This window comes from Electrophorus electricus, chromosome 2 (genome assembly GCF_013358815.1).
Source record: "Electrophorus electricus isolate fEleEle1 chromosome 2, fEleEle1.pri, whole genome shotgun sequence".
NCBI lineage: Eukaryota > Metazoa > Chordata > Actinopteri > Gymnotiformes > Gymnotidae > Electrophorus > Electrophorus electricus.
Window position 1 is genome coordinate 10,199,524 of NC_049536.1, and position 24,304 is coordinate 10,223,827.

General features: G+C 36.2%; 1 protein-coding gene across 1 annotated transcript in view; it reads right to left on the minus strand.

Annotated features, from left to right (window-relative positions):
* Nucleotides 1-15,778: 15,778 nt before the first annotated feature.
* Nucleotides 15,779-24,304, minus strand: part of LOC113592069 (mucin-2) — a 35,526-nt gene continuing 27,000 nt past the window's right edge. Inside the window, exons 38-52 of the mRNA XM_035523713.1 lie at nucleotides 23,976-24,217; nucleotides 23,025-23,208; nucleotides 22,572-22,761; nucleotides 21,600-21,775; nucleotides 21,438-21,507; nucleotides 21,214-21,338; nucleotides 21,060-21,091; nucleotides 20,249-20,399; nucleotides 19,284-19,324; nucleotides 18,239-18,361; nucleotides 17,561-17,659; nucleotides 17,330-17,458; nucleotides 17,121-17,160; nucleotides 16,540-16,657; nucleotides 15,779-16,246 (exon numbers count right to left, since the gene is read on the minus strand). Of these exons, the coding sequence (XP_035379606.1) occupies nucleotides 16,075-16,246; nucleotides 16,540-16,657; nucleotides 17,121-17,160; nucleotides 17,330-17,458; nucleotides 17,561-17,659; nucleotides 18,239-18,361; nucleotides 19,284-19,324; nucleotides 20,249-20,399; nucleotides 21,060-21,091; nucleotides 21,214-21,338; nucleotides 21,438-21,507; nucleotides 21,600-21,775; nucleotides 22,572-22,761; nucleotides 23,025-23,208; nucleotides 23,976-24,217 (1,892 nt within the window). The 3' untranslated portion in view covers nucleotides 15,779-16,074. The remainder of the gene's footprint in view (nucleotides 16,247-16,539; nucleotides 16,658-17,120; nucleotides 17,161-17,329; nucleotides 17,459-17,560; nucleotides 17,660-18,238; nucleotides 18,362-19,283; nucleotides 19,325-20,248; nucleotides 20,400-21,059; nucleotides 21,092-21,213; nucleotides 21,339-21,437; nucleotides 21,508-21,599; nucleotides 21,776-22,571; nucleotides 22,762-23,024; nucleotides 23,209-23,975; nucleotides 24,218-24,304) is intronic.

A 24,304-nucleotide genomic window follows, 5' to 3' on the forward strand; every position in this document is an offset into this window, starting at 1 on the left:
CATGAAGCATTGCATCCTGGCTGGTGTACTGCTTTTATATTGTTTGTATTTGTTTGTATAAATTAGCCCACTAAGAGGTGAGTTTGATATAGCAGTCACTTTTAATAGTCCACTGTCTGAACTTTGACATTATGTGAAATTAATCACATTTGCTAGAAAACAAAAGGAAATGCATTGTCTTTAAAATTTTTTACATTCTTGTCATGATTCCCTTGCCCTAGTATTGTGGTTCCCTTGGCAATCTGCCATGTGTTCCGTTGCTTTTGTTCAGTTCCTGGTTTTGTTCCTTGTTGCGTTTCTCCACCCTTGATTGTTTTCAACTGTCTGTGTTTTACTTAAGCCCTTTGTTTCTTTCATCTAGTACTCAGATGAGATGCCAACCAGTTCGTCTGGTTCAAGTACTCTGTTTCCTGGTCGCCTCTATATTTTTTAGTCTGTTTCCTGTTAGCCCCATCTTTAGCTCCAAGCTACCTGCCTGCCTGTTTCTATTAGTCTGTTCCTTGTTCATTTGTATTCAGCTTTATTTCTCCAGGGAGCTTGTTTGCCCTAGTCTGTTTCTACTTCTTTCTCTTGTTATATTCTTGCAGTTAGTCTGTTTCTTGTTCCCACTTAGTCTGTATTTTGTGTGTTTCCTTTAGCCTGTACCCTGTTTTTCTGTTAGCCTTGTTCTTGTAACCTTTTAGCCTGTTTGCCTTTGTTATTTACCTTGTTCCTTTAGTCAGCTACCTGTTAGTCTATTAGTCTGTTCTTTGCCTTTGTTTAAATTGTTCTTGTTCTTGCTCTCAGCCTTTGTTAGTTTTACATATATACTAATGTTTACTTGTCTAGTTCCTTGTATATTGCTTTGTCTCTCTTTTCTATGGAAACCAATTTCTTATGGAAGACCATTTCCACCACTTGATGAAAAAAGCCAGATAGTATGTCATAATTATGACAAATTATGAGATTCTAAGTCATAATTCTGAAAGTAACTCATAATTATGAGAAAACATGTCATTATTATTATGTTACCAAGTCATTATTATGAGAAATTTATTCATAATTATAGACAATTATAATTAATAATTATAATTAATTATATTTAATTAATAATTTGTAATGATTTAAAGCCAGAACTAAAACAAAACCGGATTAAATAACTATGGAAGCCTACTTCCGCCAAGAAGAAAATTATGATTTGCTATAGTAAGTCATAATAATGAGATAGTATTAGGAGTTACTCATTATTATGAGTTATAAAGTTATTATTATGATAATTTAAGTTATAATTAGGAAGAATTATTGAAGTTTTAATAATTTTTATCACATAAAGCCAGAAGTGGTAGCCCATCAAATAGATTGTCAACACAGTGAAGAATATTTCAAACATGGTTTTATAAATGATGAAATCCTACCTTTACTCAGTGACTTGCATGGGACTGTTCTGAGCAAATGCACCCTTGAAAGGATTTTAAGCAAGAAGCTTTGGCATAGGAAGAACAAAACTAATGTGGCTGAGGCAGAAGCATTCATTCACCATCAACTGCAAACCAGGTTAGTGTCATGGATATAGGTGGATGCACCAAAAGTGTTGGCTCAATGGCTTTGTAATTGATAGGGAAGCAGTTTGAGTTCTGTTGCTGTTATTAGATTGTGAAGGAGTAGAGCTGAGGTCAACAAGTCAATTGAGTTTATCATAGCTGATCAAAGCTGAGGGTTGCTCTGAAAGACTAAATTAGATTTAGGAACAGAAAGTTTTCATGTGGTCGAGATTCAAAGATTTTTCCACTTTTCAGAGGATCAACCTGAAACAGATAAGGTAACATTTGGTGTCAGCACTGTAAATCAGTGTACCAAAAGATGGTGGCTCATCTTTAGTAGTGAATGTATCCAGTTTTGGATTGATCTTTTCAACAAACAGAGAGGATAGACAAATCACTGGTCCAGTTGTTTTCTCCGTACAGTCCAAGTGATCTTAATTTAAATTTTGTCGATAGTAAGAAAAAAGAGCATATGAGAGGTTAGACACAGAGGTTAGATTATAGGTTACGATACACATCAATAAACAATAAACAATAAACCAATAAACAATCATAAAATCATTAAGGCATTACCCTTCACTTTTGAAATATTTCCTTCCTCGTTCAATTGACATCTAGCTAGCCAGCTAGCTAAAATGCTGTGCAACAAGTGTACATCTGATGAAGCGGCAGTGATTTTGGAATGTAGTGATGAAGGTAATGGAGCTTTAGAACCTGAGGAGTTTGATTCATTTGCTTGAGAAGAATAAAAAAATAAAAGTGATCCATGTCTAAATTAATGTTATTTTACAATATCACGAAATACAGTAGTGGATTTAGCTAAATGCTGCTTCTGTGCAAAAAGTAAAAGTTTCCTTTGTTCTTGTATGACAGCTATAGTGTGTGTATATATATATATATATATATATATATATATATATATATATATATATATATATATATATATATATTTTATTTTATTTATTTTTTTTTTTTTTCCTAAACCTAATAACTGGTTGGGCCACCCACAGCAGCAACAACTGCAGTCAAGCATTTGCGATAACGGGCAATGAGTCTTTTACAGCGCTATGGAGGAATTTTGGCCCACTCATTTTTGCAGAATTGTTGTAATTCAGCCACATTGGAGGGTTTTTGAGCATGAACCACTTTTTTAAGGTCATGCCACAGCATCTCAGTTGGATTCAGGTCAGGACTTTGACTAGGCCACTCCAAAGTGTTCATTTTGTTTTTCTTAAGCCATTCACAGGTAGGCTTGCTGGTGTGTTTTGGATCATTGTCCTGCTGCAGAACCCAAGTGCGCTTCAGCTTGAGATCACGAACAGATGGCCGAACATTCTCGTTCAGAAGTTTTTGGTAGACAGCAGAATTCATTGTTCCATTTACCACAGCAAGTCTTCCAGGTCCTGAAGCAGCAAAACAGCCCCAGACCGTCACACTACCACCAGCATATTTTACTGCTGGCCTGATGTTGCTTTTCTGAAATGCTGTGTTACTTTTATACCAGATGTCATGGGACATACACCTTCCAAAATGTTCAACTTTTGTCTTGTCAGCCCACAGAGTATTTTCCCAAAAGTCTTGGGGATCATCAAGATGTTTTCTGGCAAAACTGAGATAAGCCTTTATGTTCTTTTTGTTCAGCAGTGGTTTTCGTCTTGGAAATCTGCCATGCAGGCCATTTTTGCCCAGTCTCTTTCTTTTGGTGGAGTCATGAACACAGACCTTAACTGATAGTTCTCAATTACTTTGTATCACATTTGTTTCTGAATTTCTTTGGATCGCAGCATGCCATCTAGCTTTTGAGGATCTTTTTGTTTACTTCACTTTGTCCTATTTAAGTGATGTCTTGATTGAAAACAGGTGTGGCAGTAATCACGTATGGGTGTGGCTAGAGAAATTGAACTCAGCTTTCCAAAGATGTGATAAACCACAGATAATTTATGTGGGGGGCAATCACTTTTTCACACAGGGTCATGTAGGTTTGGATTTTATTCCCCCTGAATAATAAAAACCTTATATAATGTATAAACATTTGTTTCACACGAGTAAAGGTATGTTTTCACATGAAATATGATGCATTTCTAAAATTGGACCTCATATTTTCAGCTTTATGGCCATTTTATTTATTTATGCAGTGCTCTGGGTCAAATGGTACCCCATTAGGATGAGATTGTTCTGAATATTTTGATATGAAACATGGGTATCATGCTATAAGTAAAGTGAATTTAAGAAAATATACAAATACAGGGAAATGCCCTTAGACTTCAAAGGGTTAATGACTGTGGATAATATATGGATAATGTATGGAGAATTACATATTGTGAATGAATTCAGTCAGCTAATGTATTCGTTGCTATCAGTTATGTAAAATACACCAATGCATTGAAACCTTATATACTGTTAATATTATCATTCTGAGGTCTCAATTATGCTTACATCATCTAAGTTCATAACTCAGTTTATCTGCATCACAAGATTGTATTGTTGTATGTATATTGTTTGAGTATTTATCTCCAAAGAAGAGCTAAATTAAGTTTCTTCAACATGGAACAGTCACAGGATAAATCCAATGCACAATTCATGATGTCTATATGGTTGCCCATCCATCATGCATGCAATGCCTCAAGTAAATATAGCAAAGGACTATTGGCATGGCATGGGCTGTGAGAAGACTGAAGCTTGTTTGGAAGAGTACTTATTGAATTTTCTTTTAAATGGAACAACCTGTTTACAAAATATGAAATTTAGCCTGAAAACAGCACTAAAAAGTATTTGTAAAGAAACTTGTATTATGGAAAAGCGAGCACTGGTTCTAAGAACTTCACTGATAAAATTAAACTTTAAAACAGTCCTTTGTAAAACCTAAACCTTGAATGTTTGTCACATAAAGTCAAGTCAAAGTCAACTTTATTGTCATTCATACTATACAGAGCATAGCTGAACAAAATTGCATTCCTCCATGCCACGACGTGCAATTTAACAAACAGGCAAGTCCATTACATGGACTTTAGGCAAATTGTAACACAGTAAGACAATAAGCAGTAGGAAAGTAAGCAGGAAAGAAATAAGTGTCAGCACTGTACCGGGCATGATCACTGCTGGTCAGGATACTCTATAGGCACATCTGTAAAATATTGTTAGGTTCAGAAGAGGTAGGTTGGCTCTCCTCATCCAGATGCTGTGTTTTTTTCTCAGTGGAGATATCTGTGGTAGATACTCTGAGGAACTGCTCACCTTCTGCTCACCTGCTCCACTGGGTTGCCTTGTATCATGAATATGATGTGCTCCATATGTTCCTTCCTGAAGTCACCTATAATTTCTTTTGTTTTGTTGACATTCAGCAAAAAGTGGTTATCCTCGCACCTTGCACAAGTTGGTACACCTCCTGTTTGTAACTTGATATATAAGCATCGTACTTGCTGATGAGGCCCTCCACTGTTGTGTCATCAGTGAATTTTATTATGTGGTTTGTATTGCACTTTGTCTCACCATCATGAGTCATTAGAGTGAACAGTAGGGGGCTCAAGATGTGGCCATGGAGGAACCCCTTTGTTTGTGTTGATGGGTCTCAATGTGTTAGTTCTAACTCATACAGACTGCAGTCTGTCTGTGACAAAGTCCAATACCCAATTACATTGTAAAGTTTAAATTCCTAGTGATTCCGTTTTCTTCACTAGGTGATGAGGTATGATTGTACTGAAAGCAGAAATTAAGTATATAAAAAGCAACCATACATAATTGTCTGTTTTCTAGGTGAACCAGGCTCAAGTTTATTGTTGCTGCTATAGCATCATCATTATAGAGATTTTGTTAGTATTGAGCTTGTCAAGAGCTGCAGGAAGTATGGAAGCTATGTGCTCTTTTATCAGAATTTTTGATGCACCTCATCATGATAGGTGTAAGTGCTATAGGGCGGTAGTCATTAATTGATTATTCCTGGTATGGTGTCTCGGCCTGTTGCTCTCCATGGGTTGACTCTTTGAAGGGTCTTCCTGACATTATCTGAATCTAGGCATAGTGACATGCCTTCCATGATGTGGGGAGTTATTGTTGTTTTGGTGGTATTCTTCTGCTCCTCAAATCTACCGAAATATGAACTCAGTTCATTGAGAAATTCAATACTGTTGCCACATTGTGATGTGTGGGGTTTGTATACTGCGATGGTGTGAATGCCTTGCCATAAGCTCTTGGTTCTTTTGTGCTGATGAATTGGTTCTGTATTTTCTGTCCATATGATCATTTAGCTGCCCTCACACTACAATTCAGGTTTGTTCTTGCAGACCCGAGTGCATGACTTGAAAGCGCTGTTCCTTGCTTTCAGGTTCATATGCATTTCCCTAGTTGAGCCATCATTTTTGGTTCATACATGTGGTGACATTTTTTATGATGGTCTCTGTCATGCCACCCATTTACCCAGCTTACTGCAACTCCCAGCATTCTGATTATCACTCAGAGGAAAGCCCAGCCAATCAAAAACAATTCACAAGATCCTCATCACCAGACTATTGCCTGCACCTGTTACTCTGCTTACCGAGCATTATTCTCCTGATTGCCTGTTTGTGTTTCTGATCCTTTTCTGATTGCTCTCTTCATCATGGCTAAACACCATGATAGCTCATAATGCTATTAGCATGAATGACCTTATAGCCTAGATTAGATGTGGGTGTCTGTTTGAACATATTCCAATCTGAACACTCGAAGCAGTCTTGGAGTGGTGACACTGCTCTATCTGACCAGGATCTTATCTGCTGTACTGCTGTTTTTCTCCTAGTAAGCAGTGGCCTGTGTGCTGGGGTCAGCATGATGGAGAGATGGTCCAAATTTCTAAAGTGGGAGGGGGAATTGCTTTATATGCTTTATATGCCTGCTTTACATGTTCTACATGTTTACATCTGTGACCTGGTCAAGCATGTTTTGTCATCTGGTTGCAAACTCTACATACATGGTAGCAGTGGGGCAATAGTGATTTTAGGTTGCTTGGTTGAAGTCCCCAGCAATAATAAATGCGCAGTCTGGGTTAGCATTTTGTGTAGTGCTGACAGACTGGTACAGTCTAGACAGGGCGTCCACTTTGTTGTATGTAGCTATAGTTCAAGTTCTAGTTCAAGTTCAAGTTTGGTTTATTTGTCACATACATAGTCATACACAATATAAATCGCAGTGAAATGGTTTGAGAGTTCTCTGTCCAAACTGAGGGGAAAAAAAACAGGGGTGTATAAGGAAATATATATCTATATATATACAAAATATATTAACAATGTATGTACAATATATGTATAATATGTTTATATACACAATGTACAATGTATATATGGATATGTATAAATGTATGTACACAATGTACAGTTCCAGCTTACAATTTAATATTTACAGTTATATGCTATAATATTGATAGTTATGAATTCTCTTGATAGGTATAATGGTCGACATTTTACTGTGATGAACTCCATATTTTCTGAGCTGTAGCTTGAGACAATCATTGTGTTCATGCAGCAGCCATTGTTTACATAAATGCAAAGTCTACCATATTGAGATTTTATGCTAAGTGATAGTGCAGCAGTTGCTCACTTTGTGTTGGGTGTTCCAGTGTCATGGTTGGTTGGCCAGATAGCAGGAGAGACATGCCTACTCCTGCTAGGGATCACACCCCTTACCTGCCCCATTCACAATCACCGGAGTATTGAAGGAAATCACCTGTTCATAATCAGTGTCTGCTTATTTAAATTCACAGATCACAAGAGACGGGGCTGCACATTAGAGGATCCAGGATGCTAATCTCATCTAATCACTGCGCCCCTCAGAGGTCTCTCTGAGTATTGTTTATATGTTAGCATAAAGTATTGTTTATGTGTTAGCATAAAGTATTGTTTATGTGTTAGCATTGGCAGACACCGATGGATAATGACCGAACACTTTGCTACAACCTCGCCTCTCGCTTCTTCCATGCCACAAACGTCACATCCAGTCTCAGATAGTCCATTTGCAGTGATCTAATAGTGGACAAAAGGATGGATGGAAACATGGGTCTGTAAGGTTTGCTCCTTAGCCTTGCACTGATGGCTGCACTCATACTATATTGCATGACCTTTTGCAACTCTTTGATATTTCCTGTGTTGGACTGTATTTGTAGGTAGAGCCACTGCTGTGCAGGCCTCTGGGTCTTGTTGAGGTAAGAGTCCCAAATCAGTATTCTATGATGAATAACCTTGTAGATTACTGGAATGGTCAGATGTCCGAATTCTAAGTAACGTGCTGCAACTGTAGACAATTCGTGTCAATTTTTGACATGGAGTACATTTAACAGGTGATGGAGTAGCCGCTGTCATATTGGACGCCGCCATCTTGTTGTTCCTGCCATCTTATTGTTCCTATCAGTGTATTGAAAGTGAAGTCTGCTAGACTGTGAACTCTGCTAGACTATGTCCATTACCTACACATTGTTCTCCAAAATTGTGTTCTTTTCATGTCGGAAGTCTGGGTAGTTGTTGTAATTAACTGGAAACTCCAAATGGTAATCACATATATGGGAAACTGGTCAACTCTGAAAGCTTTTATTTGAAACTGCCAAGAAATAAGTCTGATCTGGTGCAAAATGCATTCTGCATACAGAAATTTGGTTTTACACTCCAGATAAAATGTTTTAATTATTTGATTCCGTAGCTAATCAGCCAGGATTTGATCATCCTTCTTAAACAGACAAAGCAGATATCAGAAAATTGAAGATATCAGAAAAATGGAGGTCTAATTTCAGGTAAATTGTAATGTAAATTTGTAAATTGCTCTAGGCACATAACGGCTTCTTTGCATATTACATTATTTTAGGTTACACATAAACTCACAAATGAGGCTTAATGAAGAGCTGAACAAAGGTCTATCTTAGGTAAATGATTTAAAGGTTAATGCAAGATTGATTATACTAACATAAATTACTTCAATTTGTCATTAAAAGCAATATGTTGAATTGAGATTTTTGCTGGAGAAAATCACTATGGTCAATTCTTCATATACTTTCGATAGCTTTACAAACAAGGGCTGATTAAACTGCTGGTGATCACATGAACATTTTCTGTTCTTAAATCTAATCTTAGTCTTTCAGGGCAACCCTCATCTTTGATTGGCTATGATAAACTCACCTCCGCAATTGATTTCTTGTCCTCAGGTCTACTTCACCATCTAGTGACCACAGCAAACGTCAAATTGTTTCCCTATCAGTTACAAAGCCATTGAGCCAACATTTTTGGTGCTTCCACTTATATCCATGACACTGACCAGAGGTTTGCAGTTGATGGTGAATGAATGATGAAGCAGTCACATTTATTGAATTTAGCTAACTCTTTTAAGCAAAGCAAATTACAGTTATGACTGAGCACAACTTGAGCAATTGAGGGTTAAGGGCCTTGCTCAGGGGACCAACAGTGGGGCTTGAACCAATAATCTTCGGTTTATAAGTGACATACCTTAACCACTAAGCTTTGTTCTTCTTAGGCCAAAGCTTCTTCCTGCTTAAAATCCTTTCAAGGGTGTGTTTGCTTAGAACAACCCTATGCAATTCAATGGCTAAAGCTAAGATTTCATCATTTGTAAATGGTTCATGTATTCTTCAGTGTGTTGACAATTCCTTTGATGGGCTACCACTTCTGGCTTTATGTGATGAAAAATGATTAACAATTGAATTCATAATTATGACCTAAGTTCTCATAATGATTTAATAACATAATAATGACAAAGTTTCTCTTAATAAATTATGACTTTCTCATAATTATGACAGAATAAGTTATGAGAAAGTAAGTCAATTATGAGAAGTTATAATTATGAGAAAGTAAGTCATAATTATGAAGTATTATATGGCGTTTTTTGTGGAATTTTTATTTATATTGTTATTTATACTGGTTTTGTCTTCTTTCAGACCTTCCCTGTATTATGACCAAGGACTGTTTTAAATGACCCTGATGGATTTTCACTTACAGTTTTCGTCATTTGGATACCCACTGAATTAATATATCAAGAAATTGACTCCTTACACTAAAATCCCAAAATCACAATATTTCTTCACAACTATAAACACATTCTTACTGATTCTTAACACAGTTTGCAGTTCTACTGTACTATTCTACAAAACTTTGCACACACTTCCCAGCACACTTTTCAGTTCTCATTGGGAACACACCCGTCTCATTTTACTAATCAAAGTCATCACCAAACAAAACTCAGTTTGTCAATTAACTAAATCACGAGAGTACATAATAATTATTTACTCAATTTCTCCTAATTGACTGGGGCATATAAACTTATACACTGATTCAGGAAAAGACTAAACTTAACAGTCAACCGAATTTGCAAACCATGATAGTATCACTGCTATGTTGAGAATGGTCCTCTACCCAGACAGTTTCTGTTCAGCAATGGTCTTGTGGACAGAAACTGACCAGAGATAAATAAGGTGACAGTTGACAGAATAATTCATGGTAATAGATGATAATATAGAAGTTAGTATCTGGAATTCCTATCCAGTTTTGTTTTATACTACTGCTTTTTATTGCAAGGATGCTTGTATTCCTACAGTTTTCTCATTTGGATACACACTGTAACTGAAATAATACATCACAAAATTGATGCCTTATGCTAAAATCCCATAATCATACAATATTTCTCCACAACTATAAACACATTCTTATTGATTCAACATAGTTTCCATAGTTCTGCTGCACTAATTTTTCAAAACTCTGCTCACACTTCTGAGCACAATATTCAATTCTCATTGGGAAAACACCTGTCTCGTTTTCCTAAGCATTTATCACCAATCAAAATTCAGTATGCTAATAAACTAAACTGTTATGACACATGTGAAAACCTTAACCCTAATCCTACAACATAATTATTACTCTAATCACATGAGACATAAACTCACACACTTGTTCAGGAAAAGGCCAAATGTAGCAAAGACACAAAAAATAGAGGTAGAAAGACCACAGAGAGGAAGAGTCAGAGGAAGATGAAGAGGACGGAAAAGACAAAAACCATTTCCAAAGACATTCAAGCAATTCATGTGGATAAAGTATTTTTGTTTATTTTGTATATTTACATTGCATTTACCTCATAAGTTTGTTTTAAGAGTCCACATTTTATGGGTAAATTTGTGAACAGTTACATGAATGTAAATATTGTAAATGGCTTATTTGGTGAGAAATGTGTATAACCAGTCAGAAAAAACTGTAATTTATTTCTTAATGCACTGCAGGCTTGTACTATACTGCTATTTATGCACTTTATGGCCATAATATCATTTGAGAAATAGGATATGGCCATAAATGTGTTAATCCCAGGCAAACATTAGAGAACATAATTTTGGAGAACCAAAGATATGTCATCGCTGACCATGAATACACACTGATAGAACAGACAGACATGCTGAGAGAGAATGAAACAACATTATGTTTGTCTTCAATCCTTCCTGTCTTCTATGGTGAAAAGATTTGCACTCTGTCAATTCCTTTGCATATTCTAAAACCATTATGGATTATTTTAGTCATTAAATGAAGTGATCCAGTGATTGAATGGATTGGCATTTTTATTTTGACCATTTAGACTAATCTAAGTATGTAAGGCTAACACTGAATAATTTAACATATAATCCTGAAACAGCTTGTTGATTTTAAAGAACCTACAATCTGATAATACAAGGTTGTTTCATGAAGTGCAAAAATCTGACAGATCTTACAAAAGTGTACACCAACAATCTGACAGATCCCACAAAAATGAACATAAACTGGTAGTTTTTAGACATGCATTGCTGGTAAGCCCATGGGCTGATCATTTGAAAGGAGTGCCTTAATACAGTTAATGTAACAATAAATAAATAAAAAAAATTCTCTTTCTTAAACAATATCACTCTTGATTAGTTACAATCTAACTCAACAGGAGATTTTTAAGAGTTTGCAGGTTGCATTTGTGGTGGAAGACTTCATGAACCAATTTATTAATTTGTTTAGATTCATTTATTGATGTGCACAAAACAATGGTGCATAAAGGCCTTTGGTTGTATGGCTGCTTCATTATATGGGTGCCTCTACTAGCCTAGTTCATATGAAATGAGACACTAACTCCATATCCATCTAAAAATCTAAAACAGAATTGGAGGCCATTTCTGCTTTATTTGAAAGTAACAGTAGAGAGAGAGAGAGAGGAAAGGCAGGGTAGAAAGAGAGGAAATGACATGCAGCATAAGGCTCGCACCAAATCGAACCTGGTCTGCTGCATCTAGGATTCAGCTTTAACATGTGATATACCTCTACCGGCTGAATTACCAGGCACCCCAAATGTATTTAAAGCAAAAAAAAGTCCATACCTATGTTTTTTATCATCACTGATCATAAATATGCAAGATGTAGCATTTAAATAACTTCGGAGACCACCTGGTCACCCAGCTGGCTTAGACTGAGGTGTCACGGATACCATGGAGTGCATGCCTACCTTTGTACTGATATATTTGGCATTAATCTTTTTATCTGACTCTCTGTAAAATACCCCCAAACACAGAGCAAATTTCCCAACACCTTTGTGTGCTCCTTTAAGAGGTGTTGCAGGTGCAGAAGTTACTGACGTCATCACCAAGTAGAACAGGTAGGCCTTGCAGTACAAAGGCGTGCACATGCAACCTAACTACATGGATGTGCACATGCTTTACTTGGCTTTATAACATTACCCCACTCTTTTCCCATCTCTGTGCTTCATGTGAAAACTGCCTTTTTCAGGCTATGCCTGCGAAAAGTCAATATTTACACATATTTAATGTCAAACCATTGTATAGTCAGTCTTATTAACATTTTTTTATGAAAAGAGGGATAAAGGACAATTAAGATGGCATATAGATGACAAGTGACCTCAAAATAGTTTTTACATTATTACTGAAGAAAGTGCAAGTGTTCGACCTACTGCTGCGATGATTTGATAAAACTGTTTACGCTCACATGCATGACGTTATGGTAGTTCTTAGAAACACCAAATCAAACAGAATTATTGCTTGTTTCATAACTTACCTTATTATCTTGCTTGTTTCATAACTTACCTTACTTGCAATTTGTTGATAACAAATTACTAGATTACTTGTTTTTACAAGATTTAGGCTATTTACGTCATGACTGCTTTTAGAATTTACAGTGTATGCTGTTATGGTTTTGCACTGTTGAATGCTGTCAAGCATACATTTCAAACATCCTTGCTGTTCAAAAGCCCCTCCATAGACAAACAGATATATGACTGTGCCCTGGTATCACCTCCACCCTTGCCTGCTAGAGTCAAGCAAGAAAGGTTATTGCCCAGAAGTGACAGCTGCTTTCTACCAAGTGTCCCTACCCAAGGTTGCTCAGTAGAGGTATGTTGTTGGTAAAAGGAGGATGGCAGCATGGATCAATTCCTGTGTAAACTAATGTGTGAACTATTACTGTCTAGAGGTGTCATCCAAGAGTCTATTGATAGTGTTACTTTTTCATAACACAAAGTGTACCTGTGTGTGGTTAGCCTTCACTATCACTTTATTGCCAATCAGTCACATTGATACCTTGGAATTCATCTCTTTGCATATTTCATATCCCTCATTTAAACCCAAACAGATGTAAAAGCTATACATGTGAAATATAGTTCTAAAATATATGCAAATATTGAAATTGACCCAATAAATGACCCAATTACACAAAATGTTTATATTTATATATTATTATAAGGGCCCCGGTAAACTTGGGGTTAATCAGCATGTATTCATATTGAAAACTGCAGATAGGTTGTGTATTCATATTGTACACTGCAGGTAGGCCATACATTCATATTGTACACTGCAGATAGACACATCTGGAGCATTAAAAGCTATGTCTACTGTGCTGTTATGTGCTTGATGTTGTAATGTGATGCTGTAATGTGCTTGATGCTTGTTTGTAACCCACTGACTTTTGATGGTGTGAGATGCCTTGCAGTATTTTAAATGACTGGGTGAACAGTAGTGTATTTTAGTACAAGTGCTCCTCAGGCAAAAGAAACTGTCAGGTTGTAAAAATGTGTTTCATCCAAAGAAAATTTAACAAAAACAAAAAAAGAGGTAGGTCATGACACTCAAAGAAATGTGTGACTTGATAGATCACTCAACAGTGCTGTTCATTGTATTTGACTTTGATTTACAAATTCTTCCGTGGAAAGCAATGTCATGATTGTGGTTATATGCAGCCAGGCCCATATTATATCCATTATCAGCTGCTTACACTGCTCTCAGTATTCACCCATCAAGAGCTGGTTATTCATTACCGCTTCCTCTGTTGCACTGAACTTGTCCAATTTCTGTGAAATATGGCATGTGTTAATGTTACCTGTGTGTTTCTGAGCCAGGGTATGTAAACATACAATTTTTGTCAATTGTGTATTTTATAATGAAAGATGTCTAAATTGGTTCACATGAATAACTAGATCAACCACTTTGAGACATATGATTTTTGTTTGTTATAATCATGATATACATGATATATCATAAGCATTGTTTCTCAGTCTTTCTTTCATTTTTTCTGTTTTCATTTATACATGTCTCCATCCCTAGAGCTGTGCTGGGTGACAATGAGACACCCCCCGTAATCCACCCGTGCTGGTACTGCAGTTGTCCTCTGATTGCCTGCATCAGGGTCTTGGACCCTGTCTGGTAAGGTATGTTTCCTTTATAGGCCTCTTTCATTAGTGACCTGATTTTGAAATGAGGGCAGGTGTTGTGTTGGCTGAATGCTTTCAATATACACTACCTGGCCAAAAAAAAAGGTCACCACCTGGATTTAACTAAGCAAATAGATAAGAGCCTCCCATTGGATAATTACTGCATGGGTGATAATGTTTCAGCTGGCAACAAGTTATTTAACCCTAACTGATGCAGTGAGTAGCTTCTCATTTGTTAAACAACCATGTCGAAAGACACATCCTGTGGTCATGGAAAAGATGTTAATCTGTTTCAGAAGGGTCAAATTATTGGCATGCATCAAGCAGAGAAAACATCTAAGGAGATTGCTGAAACTGCTAAGATCAGGTTAAGAACTGTCCAACGCATTGTTAAAAAGTGGAAGGACAGTGGGAAATCATCTTCAAGGAGGGAATGTGATCAGAAAAAAATCTTGAATGATTGTGATCGGCAATCGCTTAAATGTGTGGTGAAATCAAATTGTAGAAAAACAATAGTAGAACTCAGGGATATGTTTAATAGTGAAAGTAAGAGCATTTCCACGCACACAATGCTAAGGGAATGCAAGGGATTTAGACGAAACAGCTATGTAGGAAAACCACTTGTCAGTGAGGCTAACCGGCAAAAATGGTTTCAATTTGCTAGGGAGCATAAAGATTGGACTCTGGAGCAATGGATGAAGGTCATGTGGTCTGATGAGTCCAGATTTACCCTGTTCTAGAGTGATGGGCACATCAGGGTAAGAAGAGAGGCGGCTGAAGTGAGGCACCCATCATGCCTAGTGCCTACCGTACAAGCCTGTGGGGGCAATGCTATGATCTGGGATTGCTGCAGTTGGTCAGGTCTAGGTTCAGCAAAGTTATGTGCCCAAAGAATGAGGTCAGCTGACTCCCTGAATATACTTTTATTTGTGTGTCAAAAGCAAGTCTCCCCTGTCCTCTTCTCCCCTCCTTCCTTCTGTGCTGCTCCCCTCCCTCTACTCTTTCTTCCTCTCTGTCTCTCTGGCTCGCCATCTCTGTCTTTAGTGGAGTTGTTGATGGAGGTAGGGGAGCTGGTTGATAAGCTTCTCGATGAGAATGAGGAGTTGATGAAGAGCTGGCTATCTAGGCTGCCCTGTGAGAGTCACAAGGACACCACCGTGTGTTAGAGATGGACGGTGAAGGTACATGATAAGTGTGTTAGAGATGGAGAGGTGAAAGTATATGTTAGACTGCACTTGCTAGGGTCTTTTTCACCACAGTTAGCAATGTTTGACATTATGTAGATTTAACTTGCAAACTTCAACGCTTTGAAGAAGAAAAAAAATCGGAAAGTGCAGTATGCAATTCATTTATCGGCTTATACAAAACCAAACATGTCATATTAGAGAATATTTAAATTATTCTATACAACTTTCTACATTTTAAAGTAACCAAACAAAAACATTGGAATGGTGTTCCTAATAAGTGTGTGCATGTGTCTGTATGTGTTTATATGCTATAGATGTTTTCATGTTTTCATCCTTCATAACAATCAAAAAACCAAACAAGTCATTATTGTTGCTAATTGATTCATTTTATTAATCATTAAAAAGAATATAGCATTAAAATATAAACAAATGTAACCATAATCCATGCAGGAGATTAAAGAGCTTTTATCCTCAGCACCTTTGCTAGATGACAGAAATGTAGTAGAACCCTGTACCCCCAAAAGATTATGCCTTATGTTCATACAACATAGTAATCAATAATTTTTTTATTATTGCAGTATAGTACATTCACTGCATCATGGTTTTAGCCATGTCAATATTTCATTATCAGATGTAATCATTGAGAACTAACAGAAATTAGCTGAATTAGCTGACGTTTTTAATCACTGGCTGTCTTTGCAGTCTGTGACATTACAGCCGCACTCTTCAACAAAAGTATAGGTGTATGTGATTTGAGATTGCCCAGGACAGCTCATCTGCACCTTCTTCTGGCTAGTACGCAGCTCCTGACAGCATGAGCATTTATGCATATAGCTGTTTGCTTCCATTGAGTATCTGCACAGGCATAAGAGACATGGCCATCAGAGGAGTGGAGAGAGGGATGGAATGTTAAACATTTAGCATATTTTCTGTATGTGTCTGTGTGCGCATGTGTGTGTGTTTGTGATATATGAAGAAAATATAGCAAGGCAGTAGTGTCAAGTTGGTGAGAGTAGGTGTTAATTCTCCCCATTCAAACTTCCTCTACTTTTACAATCTTTACCTCTCCCTTAACTTTTAAAATTTTTGTTTGTGTGTTTGTGTATGAGTCCGTGCATGTGTGTGTATCTGGAAAGAAGGACACTCACATTGAGCTGGTGTCACAGGCACCAGAGCAGGTGGCTATCTTCACAGGGTCAACAGAGATGCAGTTTTTGGCCTTCAAATGCATGGTGCTTGTCAGAACATGGCACTTCTTCTGTTCACCTGAATAAGGAAACATACGTGCAATCATCCATGGGCAATCAAATAAATATTAGAGAACAAGTTTATATATAAGACTAATATTATTTAGACTAATCTTATTATTAGTTAGACTAGTTTAGAGTAATCTGTATGCAATATAGCCTTGAATGGTGATATTGGATAAAAAGATTTATTACTGGGAAAAAAAGGTTTTAAAAATACTGGACAAAAAAGTTATTAAATAGTTAAAATATCTCTTATCGATAATTAATTTACCATTTTCAGCATATATTTTATTGTTTTTGCCAAATATAATGACTGAGACAAATTTCTTTTACTCAGTTAGGTAACTATAGTACTAAATACACATTGTACACCAAGTAGAAAATGTTAAGAAAGATTAAGGTTAATAGTACCATTTTGACCATTTCAGTTAAGAAATAATAATTAATAATTGGTAAGAGATAAATGTTCATCATCTTACAAGTTCTGCAGCATCCATCTGCTGTGGTCGTTTCAGTACCCTTGACAAAATAATGGTATACTATTATTATTATTATTATTATTATTATTACCATTGTTGTATCTCATGATTGGTATGCATTAACATTACATTTCTTAAAGGGCCCTTGAGAAAATCACCATTTTTGCATAGTACATAAAAGTGATTGTAAGCGCAGGATATATACTCACAGGGATGCATTCTTCTTCCTTAAACTCCAGACAAGCAGGAAGGATTTTCACCAACACAAACATGTGATTAACTTTAGTGCAGTTATAGGTCCCACAAGTTTCATTTGGAGGGGTCCAGCTCTGTCCAACCTGATGGAAAAACAGACAATTTGAAACACAAACAAAAATGACCAAGGTGAAATGAATGTCAAGAATTGTATAGGATAATTCCTTTTGAATTTCTGACAGTACCTCAATTGTTTTTACAGTGTTCTCTGGCCCTGTGTAAACACAGTATTGTGGTATACATTCTCCACAGCATTTCCCTGGGACAGCATTATATGAATGGCCCTACATAAAAACAACAATTTCATTATAGTGTTCAGTTATTGCACAATAGGCTATTTAAGTGTAATATACATAAATATGCTACAGCTGTTCAGAAAGAAAAACTGAGAAATGTGAGTAGATATGTTAGAAATCTTACCAAGTCTGTGAACAGGTAAGTTCACAGGTAAGAACAGGTAAATAATTTTCATTTAAGATAAAGCTTATTTAAAGTATTTAAGGTAAGAACACATTATCAAAACTGTCTATATCCTGTCAGCCATCAATAAAACAGATGCTCTGAGAGGAACAAAATCTTTGTGATTGTCCTGTGCTCTGTAATCAGCAACTAAAACTTCCAACACAGTCCAGTTGAATTAACATATAGGAAAACCTTTACATATTGAGGCAGTTCTCCCTGCCAGTTAACAACTTCTTGCATGCTTGAGCAGTCACAGAAGGGTGAATGAGGTAAATGGGCTTTTGGAAAGATGGATGGCTGGAGCGTACATGGTTGAAGGGAATTGGTAGATTTAGTGGCTAAATCTGTCAGCAGTTAACAAGAGCCATAAACATCACTTACAGCCATGTTAAGGTCATTACCTGAGGACAGGTTGTGTTGCAGGTCACAGGAGAACATTCTACATTATGTAGTCTGGTGTTGGAGTCTATGCTGGTACCACAGTGGCAAGTCTGACAGAGGTCTCCTGGAATTGAATCTCCAGGCTGTAAAATGGATATAAAGTATCATTTAATCAAAGCATCTTTTGGATATAAAGCATCATTTAATTCAGTGTTACTTTCTTTACATGTCTGTACCTCTAATCTGGAAAGGGGTGTGTGTATGTGTGTGCATGTGTGTGTGATGATATCATCTGGGGCTATTTGAGGATGTCATTTATAGCTTTACACTCACCTCCTTGACAAAAGGAATATTGAGAAAAGCTCAGAACTTGTGCATTTCTTGTTCAAAGATTGATATTTTTGTATTATAAATCATTTATGGTTCACAATACTTACCACAGAACCTTGTGCATTGGGCTTTAGCAGTATAAAAGAGCACTGTACCAGTGCTGTACCAGTAGCACTGCTTACTTGTGTTTTGTTTTTTGTCATGTTGGTTTGTCATGCTTTCTAGAGATTGAGTATTTAAGTACTTTGTGTTTGTTATTATTCCAACTTTGATATTGCCTTTAGCCCCATCTGGTTTACTTGCTTGGTTTTCTTTATAAATATTTTGTATTTTGTGCCATTTTTGTTGAGCTGGGTTTGCAATTGCTTTTGTAATAGGGACTGAGGAAACCTTCATATTTGTCTTCAATTTTAGTGGTGGTAAGTTACACTGTGTTTATGAAATAGGTTGTTTGAGGGGGTTTGTTTGTTATTTTTATATACACCCAAAGGCAAATTGGAATATAACACTACATTTCAAAATTTACAGACATATTGTCATATTCTCCCTCCCTTTGAGGTTTTTCACTTATACATGCACACACACATTTTGCATACAGTTCAGACCAAATTGTTTCTCATTACATCCTGATTTGATCTCTTGCATATAATCTCTTGCACTAATACAGTCCCAAATTTGAGTACATGATAAAAAAACACACAGAAAATCAAAATGATAACAAAAAACAAATCTCACCTGGTATTCTGCACCACTCACTATACAGACAGGCTTGGGTTCTGAATAAACAAACAGCAATGTTGCTATTACTTGTGCACAAATGCTGCAAAAATCATTGATAGCAAAATTATTTATATTCATCCCATGGTTTGCCTGAACAGGGCATAGTTACTCAGTGTTTAAGGTGTTTGACTAATAATTGGGAAATTGCCAGTTCAAGCACCACCACTGCTATGTTGGGGTGTTGGGCCCCTAAGCATGGTCCTTAACTGAATAAGTTGTATTCAGTCATAATTATAAGTTGCCTTGAATAAATACCTCAGCTAAATGCTATAAGTTTAAAAGCAAAAAGTACAGTTTATAGTTTGGTTTTTTTTGTATCATGAATTAACATGCAATAATTTACAAAAGGAATTAAATGGATACAATGCAAATATAACACATTTGTGTAAACAAAACAAAAACTAAGAAAAACAAAAAATCCAAACAAAAATACACCATCTATATGGGCATGTAGTTCATACAATGATCATTTAAGATCTGTAAGATCATAGCAGTTAGTAGTTTCTTAATAGGAGTATTTAACTCAGATGTTGCTTCTATCCATCAAATATAAAAATCATGCTAAACTGCATGAACTAAGGGAATCATTGTGGAATTGTGCCACCCATGTGTGCTGAATAAGGGCTAAACTGTATTTACAGTTTACCAGTTATAGTTAAAAGTTTACAGACATCACAAAAAAAATTATTTTTTGTATAATTTAACTATATTTTGTAATATTTAACTCTTCCATTTGTCTTAACATTTTTATACCACTAGATGCATAGCATTCATAGCTAACACTGAAAGTGAAAAGGGTACAGATTTCAAATTCAAGTCTTGTATATGTGGAACAATAACTTCAATTGTTAATGTATTATATGAAAAATGCCAACACTATTTGCATGTCTACAAATCAAAGAGGGTCTACAATCACTCACCACAGCTCTGACAGCAATTTTTTGTCTGGATCTCATAGCCAGGTTTCTCACAGTGCGCCAAGGGTGGACAGGTAACAGGGTGACAGACTGGACTAAAGGTCTCCATTGAGCATGTGCATTTCTCACAATTCATGTTCCATTCATCTCCAGGCTGCAGGAAAAATACATGGTAAGAGGGTATAAAATGCTGTGTAGATAAAATGGTGATGTACATACTGTAAAAATACAGTAGTTCGTACCCAGCTAGCCCTCATTGAACACATCCACCAATCGCAGCACACATTCATATCCCTGGCCCCAATCACCTGTTTACTGAATAATCACTTACACCTGTCCCTCATTTACCTCACTCTATTTAATCCCCACAGGTGCCTGAGTTCGGTGCTTTGAATAGATAGTCCATAGTCAGCAGGCTAGAGGATTTTCAAGCCTGCTTCTAAGACTTGCTTTTTTTAAATTTCTGTTTATTCTTAACGAATATAATCCCTTTTCAGTTCTTCATTCGTACCTTGCTTCTGTTTCATGATGTCACACACAGTATGTCACACCCCTATACATGCTGTATTTCTAAAAGCTGTCTCTTTTTGTATAGTTCTAGTATATTTTACACTGTGTTAAAGTTTCATAAACACAATCCAAAAGGGCTCATGTACTGTGAAAGCTTATGGAAATTTCTAAAATATCCTAAAAAGTTCTACAAATATGCCAGGCAGGTAAACTGTACAGACCTAACTGAAGAAGTCTGGTAGTCCCTAGTGTCAGATAAGTACTGTGACACTACCAGATATTACAAATCATATGGCTGACTTACCTGTCTGGGCTGACCATCAGAATCTACACAACCTAAGAAACAGAAACAATTACATTTGGCTAGACTGAAGAGTCTTGACAAAAAGCTGACAACATGAGATCAGATTATATTTTGCATAATAAATCAGTTATGTTCACAGTCAGTATGTACTTACCACAGAAGTTTGTGCACTGGTCTTTATCAGTGTTAAAGAGGATTGTGCCTTCACGGCAGTAGCATCCTTCTCTGAAGTCATCATTACAAAACTCAGACTCACATGTCACAAACTTTTCATTGTACCTGAATTCATCACACAGAAATATGGGGCACTTATTGACAGTATAGGGCAAAGACCAAAATAATACTGTAGTGTAATTATCTGATAAGTGTAATCATTACATTGAATTGCAGGTTTTTTCAACTTTCGGTCCACAGGGCATGTGGATTTTATGTTCAGGGCAGTTGTGTGCTATAAAAAGAAATCAGAACTTGATGAAAATGACCATCCATATATTAAATGCAATCCAATATTTAATGGCAATGTTATTTTTTGTTCCTTACGACACAGTCCGTTAGTTGAGTTCCTCCAGTCCACACATACAGAATGGTCAGCACACATTCCAGCATAGGTCTCTAAGCTGGAGCAGCCTGCCGCCTCCCCTATGTGACACGTGTCAAACTGACATGCCTTATATACATAGTCTGCAGGAAGGACTTTACGGCACTCTTCAAACACCCTTAAAATGAGCAGAAAATGGAGATATGGAACTATGGTGAAACTGATCTAACCAAACTAATATCAAATATTGCTAAACATTTAATACGCAGTATAATTTGTACATTTAATATGCAGACATATTGTAATTATGGTTTTAGACTGTCAGGACATTAATCTGGACTAAGCAGAATCTGTCTGAATACTGCATTATTATTATGTGCATAATTATTATGTGCGCCCTACCCAGTGTCTTAGCCACAAGTTAATTTCATGGGAATGAGGAAAAATACTAAATGAAATCTCCATGTAAAATTAAACAGACAAATGCAAATGGAGTACTAGACACTAGTAGAAGCAGGTGTAGCATAAATAAAGACAGAGTGACCCAATCTGATCACATTAAAAACCAGATGACAATTTAGAAGCCAAATGAAATATAATACTGTTTTTTTACTTCTTTGTTTGAAGTTACTGATTGTTTTTACATTTATGTGACTGAACGTCCATAACTAATTGGCTATAGCTTTTGACTTGAATCAGAAAAATACATGGTCCTTATTAGCAAGCTATGTTTATCACCAAAGCAGCTGTTAGCTAATAAAATGTGAGTAAACAAACTAATGGGCACATTCATTTGTCATCTGGAGCTTTGACTTTTTATAAACATCACTGTGCTGCATTTACTACATTTACACCAAACACTTTTACTTTACACACACGTATCGGCTGCAATGGATATATATCCATTTGGAACTGTCATATAATATTTCAGGAGGGGTTCAAAGCCAAACCCTCTTTTTCATCAATGGTCTTACTTGCTATAGATGATATTGCAGATGCCTGATTGTGTTGTAGTTTTGCAGGGTTTTGGAGGGGTGGGGGGAGATGGTGGGGGAAGGCAAGGGGTTTTGCCCTTCACTTCCCAAGAACCTGCAGTTGTCTCACATGATTGCGTTTGTCCAGTAGGTAGACTGCAGTCATTGAGTTTGTTGTTGTCACAAACACCTTTCAAGATTGTTCAGTAAAATACATAAATAAATAAATAAATAAATAAATATAAATAAATAAATATGGTGTTTATTTCTTTTGGCATTTTTGCATGTACAACTTTTAAAATGACTAAATCAAAAGACGTGGACTAAAGTAGTATAATATACAATAATAATATAATATACCAATATACAGTACTACATTCATTACCGTTACCAGCCGCATTACTAGAGTATTAGAGTAGCTTGGCTAAGCTTTTATCATAATTATGGACGTACCACATTGTCCCTCAGTGTTGTTGTGGAATAAGGAAAATGGCAGGTTGATCTCAAAATTCATTCCTCTGAAAATAATCTGAGCTTGTATAGCAGGGATATCCACAGTCATCGTAATCCCAGTAGTGGTGATAATAAAGTCCTTATTAGAGATAGTTGGAATCTTCTGCACATCATTGATGAATACCTATTACAAATAAAAATATCTTTATATCACATAGCTTAAATTTATAACAAAAACAATGGCCAAATGGCTAACAGCCTGAATGAATAAACAAATAAATGTCTTCATATACATAGTGACAGTAGAATATTTGGTTTACACCTATAATAACTCAAACCTGGATATGTAAAATTACATTTGCTCAGTTGCTTTACAATAAGGATGAGAATCATGTTCCATATTAGTAAGCTCAGAATTTGGGTCAAGCATAGCCAGGGCACAGCAGTAACACAGTAACATGTCTTCTATACTGTGCACACTGTGTACATCAATGTCAGACTCCCTTGGTCTTCTTTAGCAATGACTACAGAGCAGTCCTTAATTGAATATTTTTTAAAATAAACTATATAAATTCTTTATATGGTGTATATACAAATCCACAATTGTGAGTCTTTTTGTTAAATGTTGTGAGTCAATTTGTTATACATTGTTGTAAAGTGTAAAGTCCTGGATTTCTGTTTTTTTCTTTGTTTTCATGGAAAAGTTTAGATTTGTTCTCATCAGTAACTAATTATGCATTTCCCAGAACCAGAAAAATAGTAAAATACTCCTTTGTGAGTCATTTAAAAAAAATTCTGATTTCTTTTGCTCCATAATTTCTTCCATTTATGGACAGTATATGTTTTTGGGTATAGGTTTGATTAGCCTGCTTTGATAAATAAAGAAAATCCAATTGATCAGCCTGCATTCTTAGCCCCATACTGGGTTTGTAACAAAACTCACTCACTCACTTTATTCTTAGTTGGGTTTCTTGTCTGTGTCAGATTTATTTTATATGATTGATAGTATATAATCAAACTCTCAGGACAGGCCAAGCCATTGGGAATGTCACAATAGTAGTTCTTAATGTGGACACTGAAATTGTGTTTCTTTATGATTTCCTGGACCAAGACGTATGTGCAGTTTCCTTGGAAAACATAATACTGCCCATCAAATGACACATAATGTGGATCGCCCCATCCCATGCATTTACCTGCCATTTGAAACAGAACAGAGTTATCATTCAATCTAAGTGCGCTTTTAAAAATATTCATATTTAAAGAATGTTTAAATTCATTCA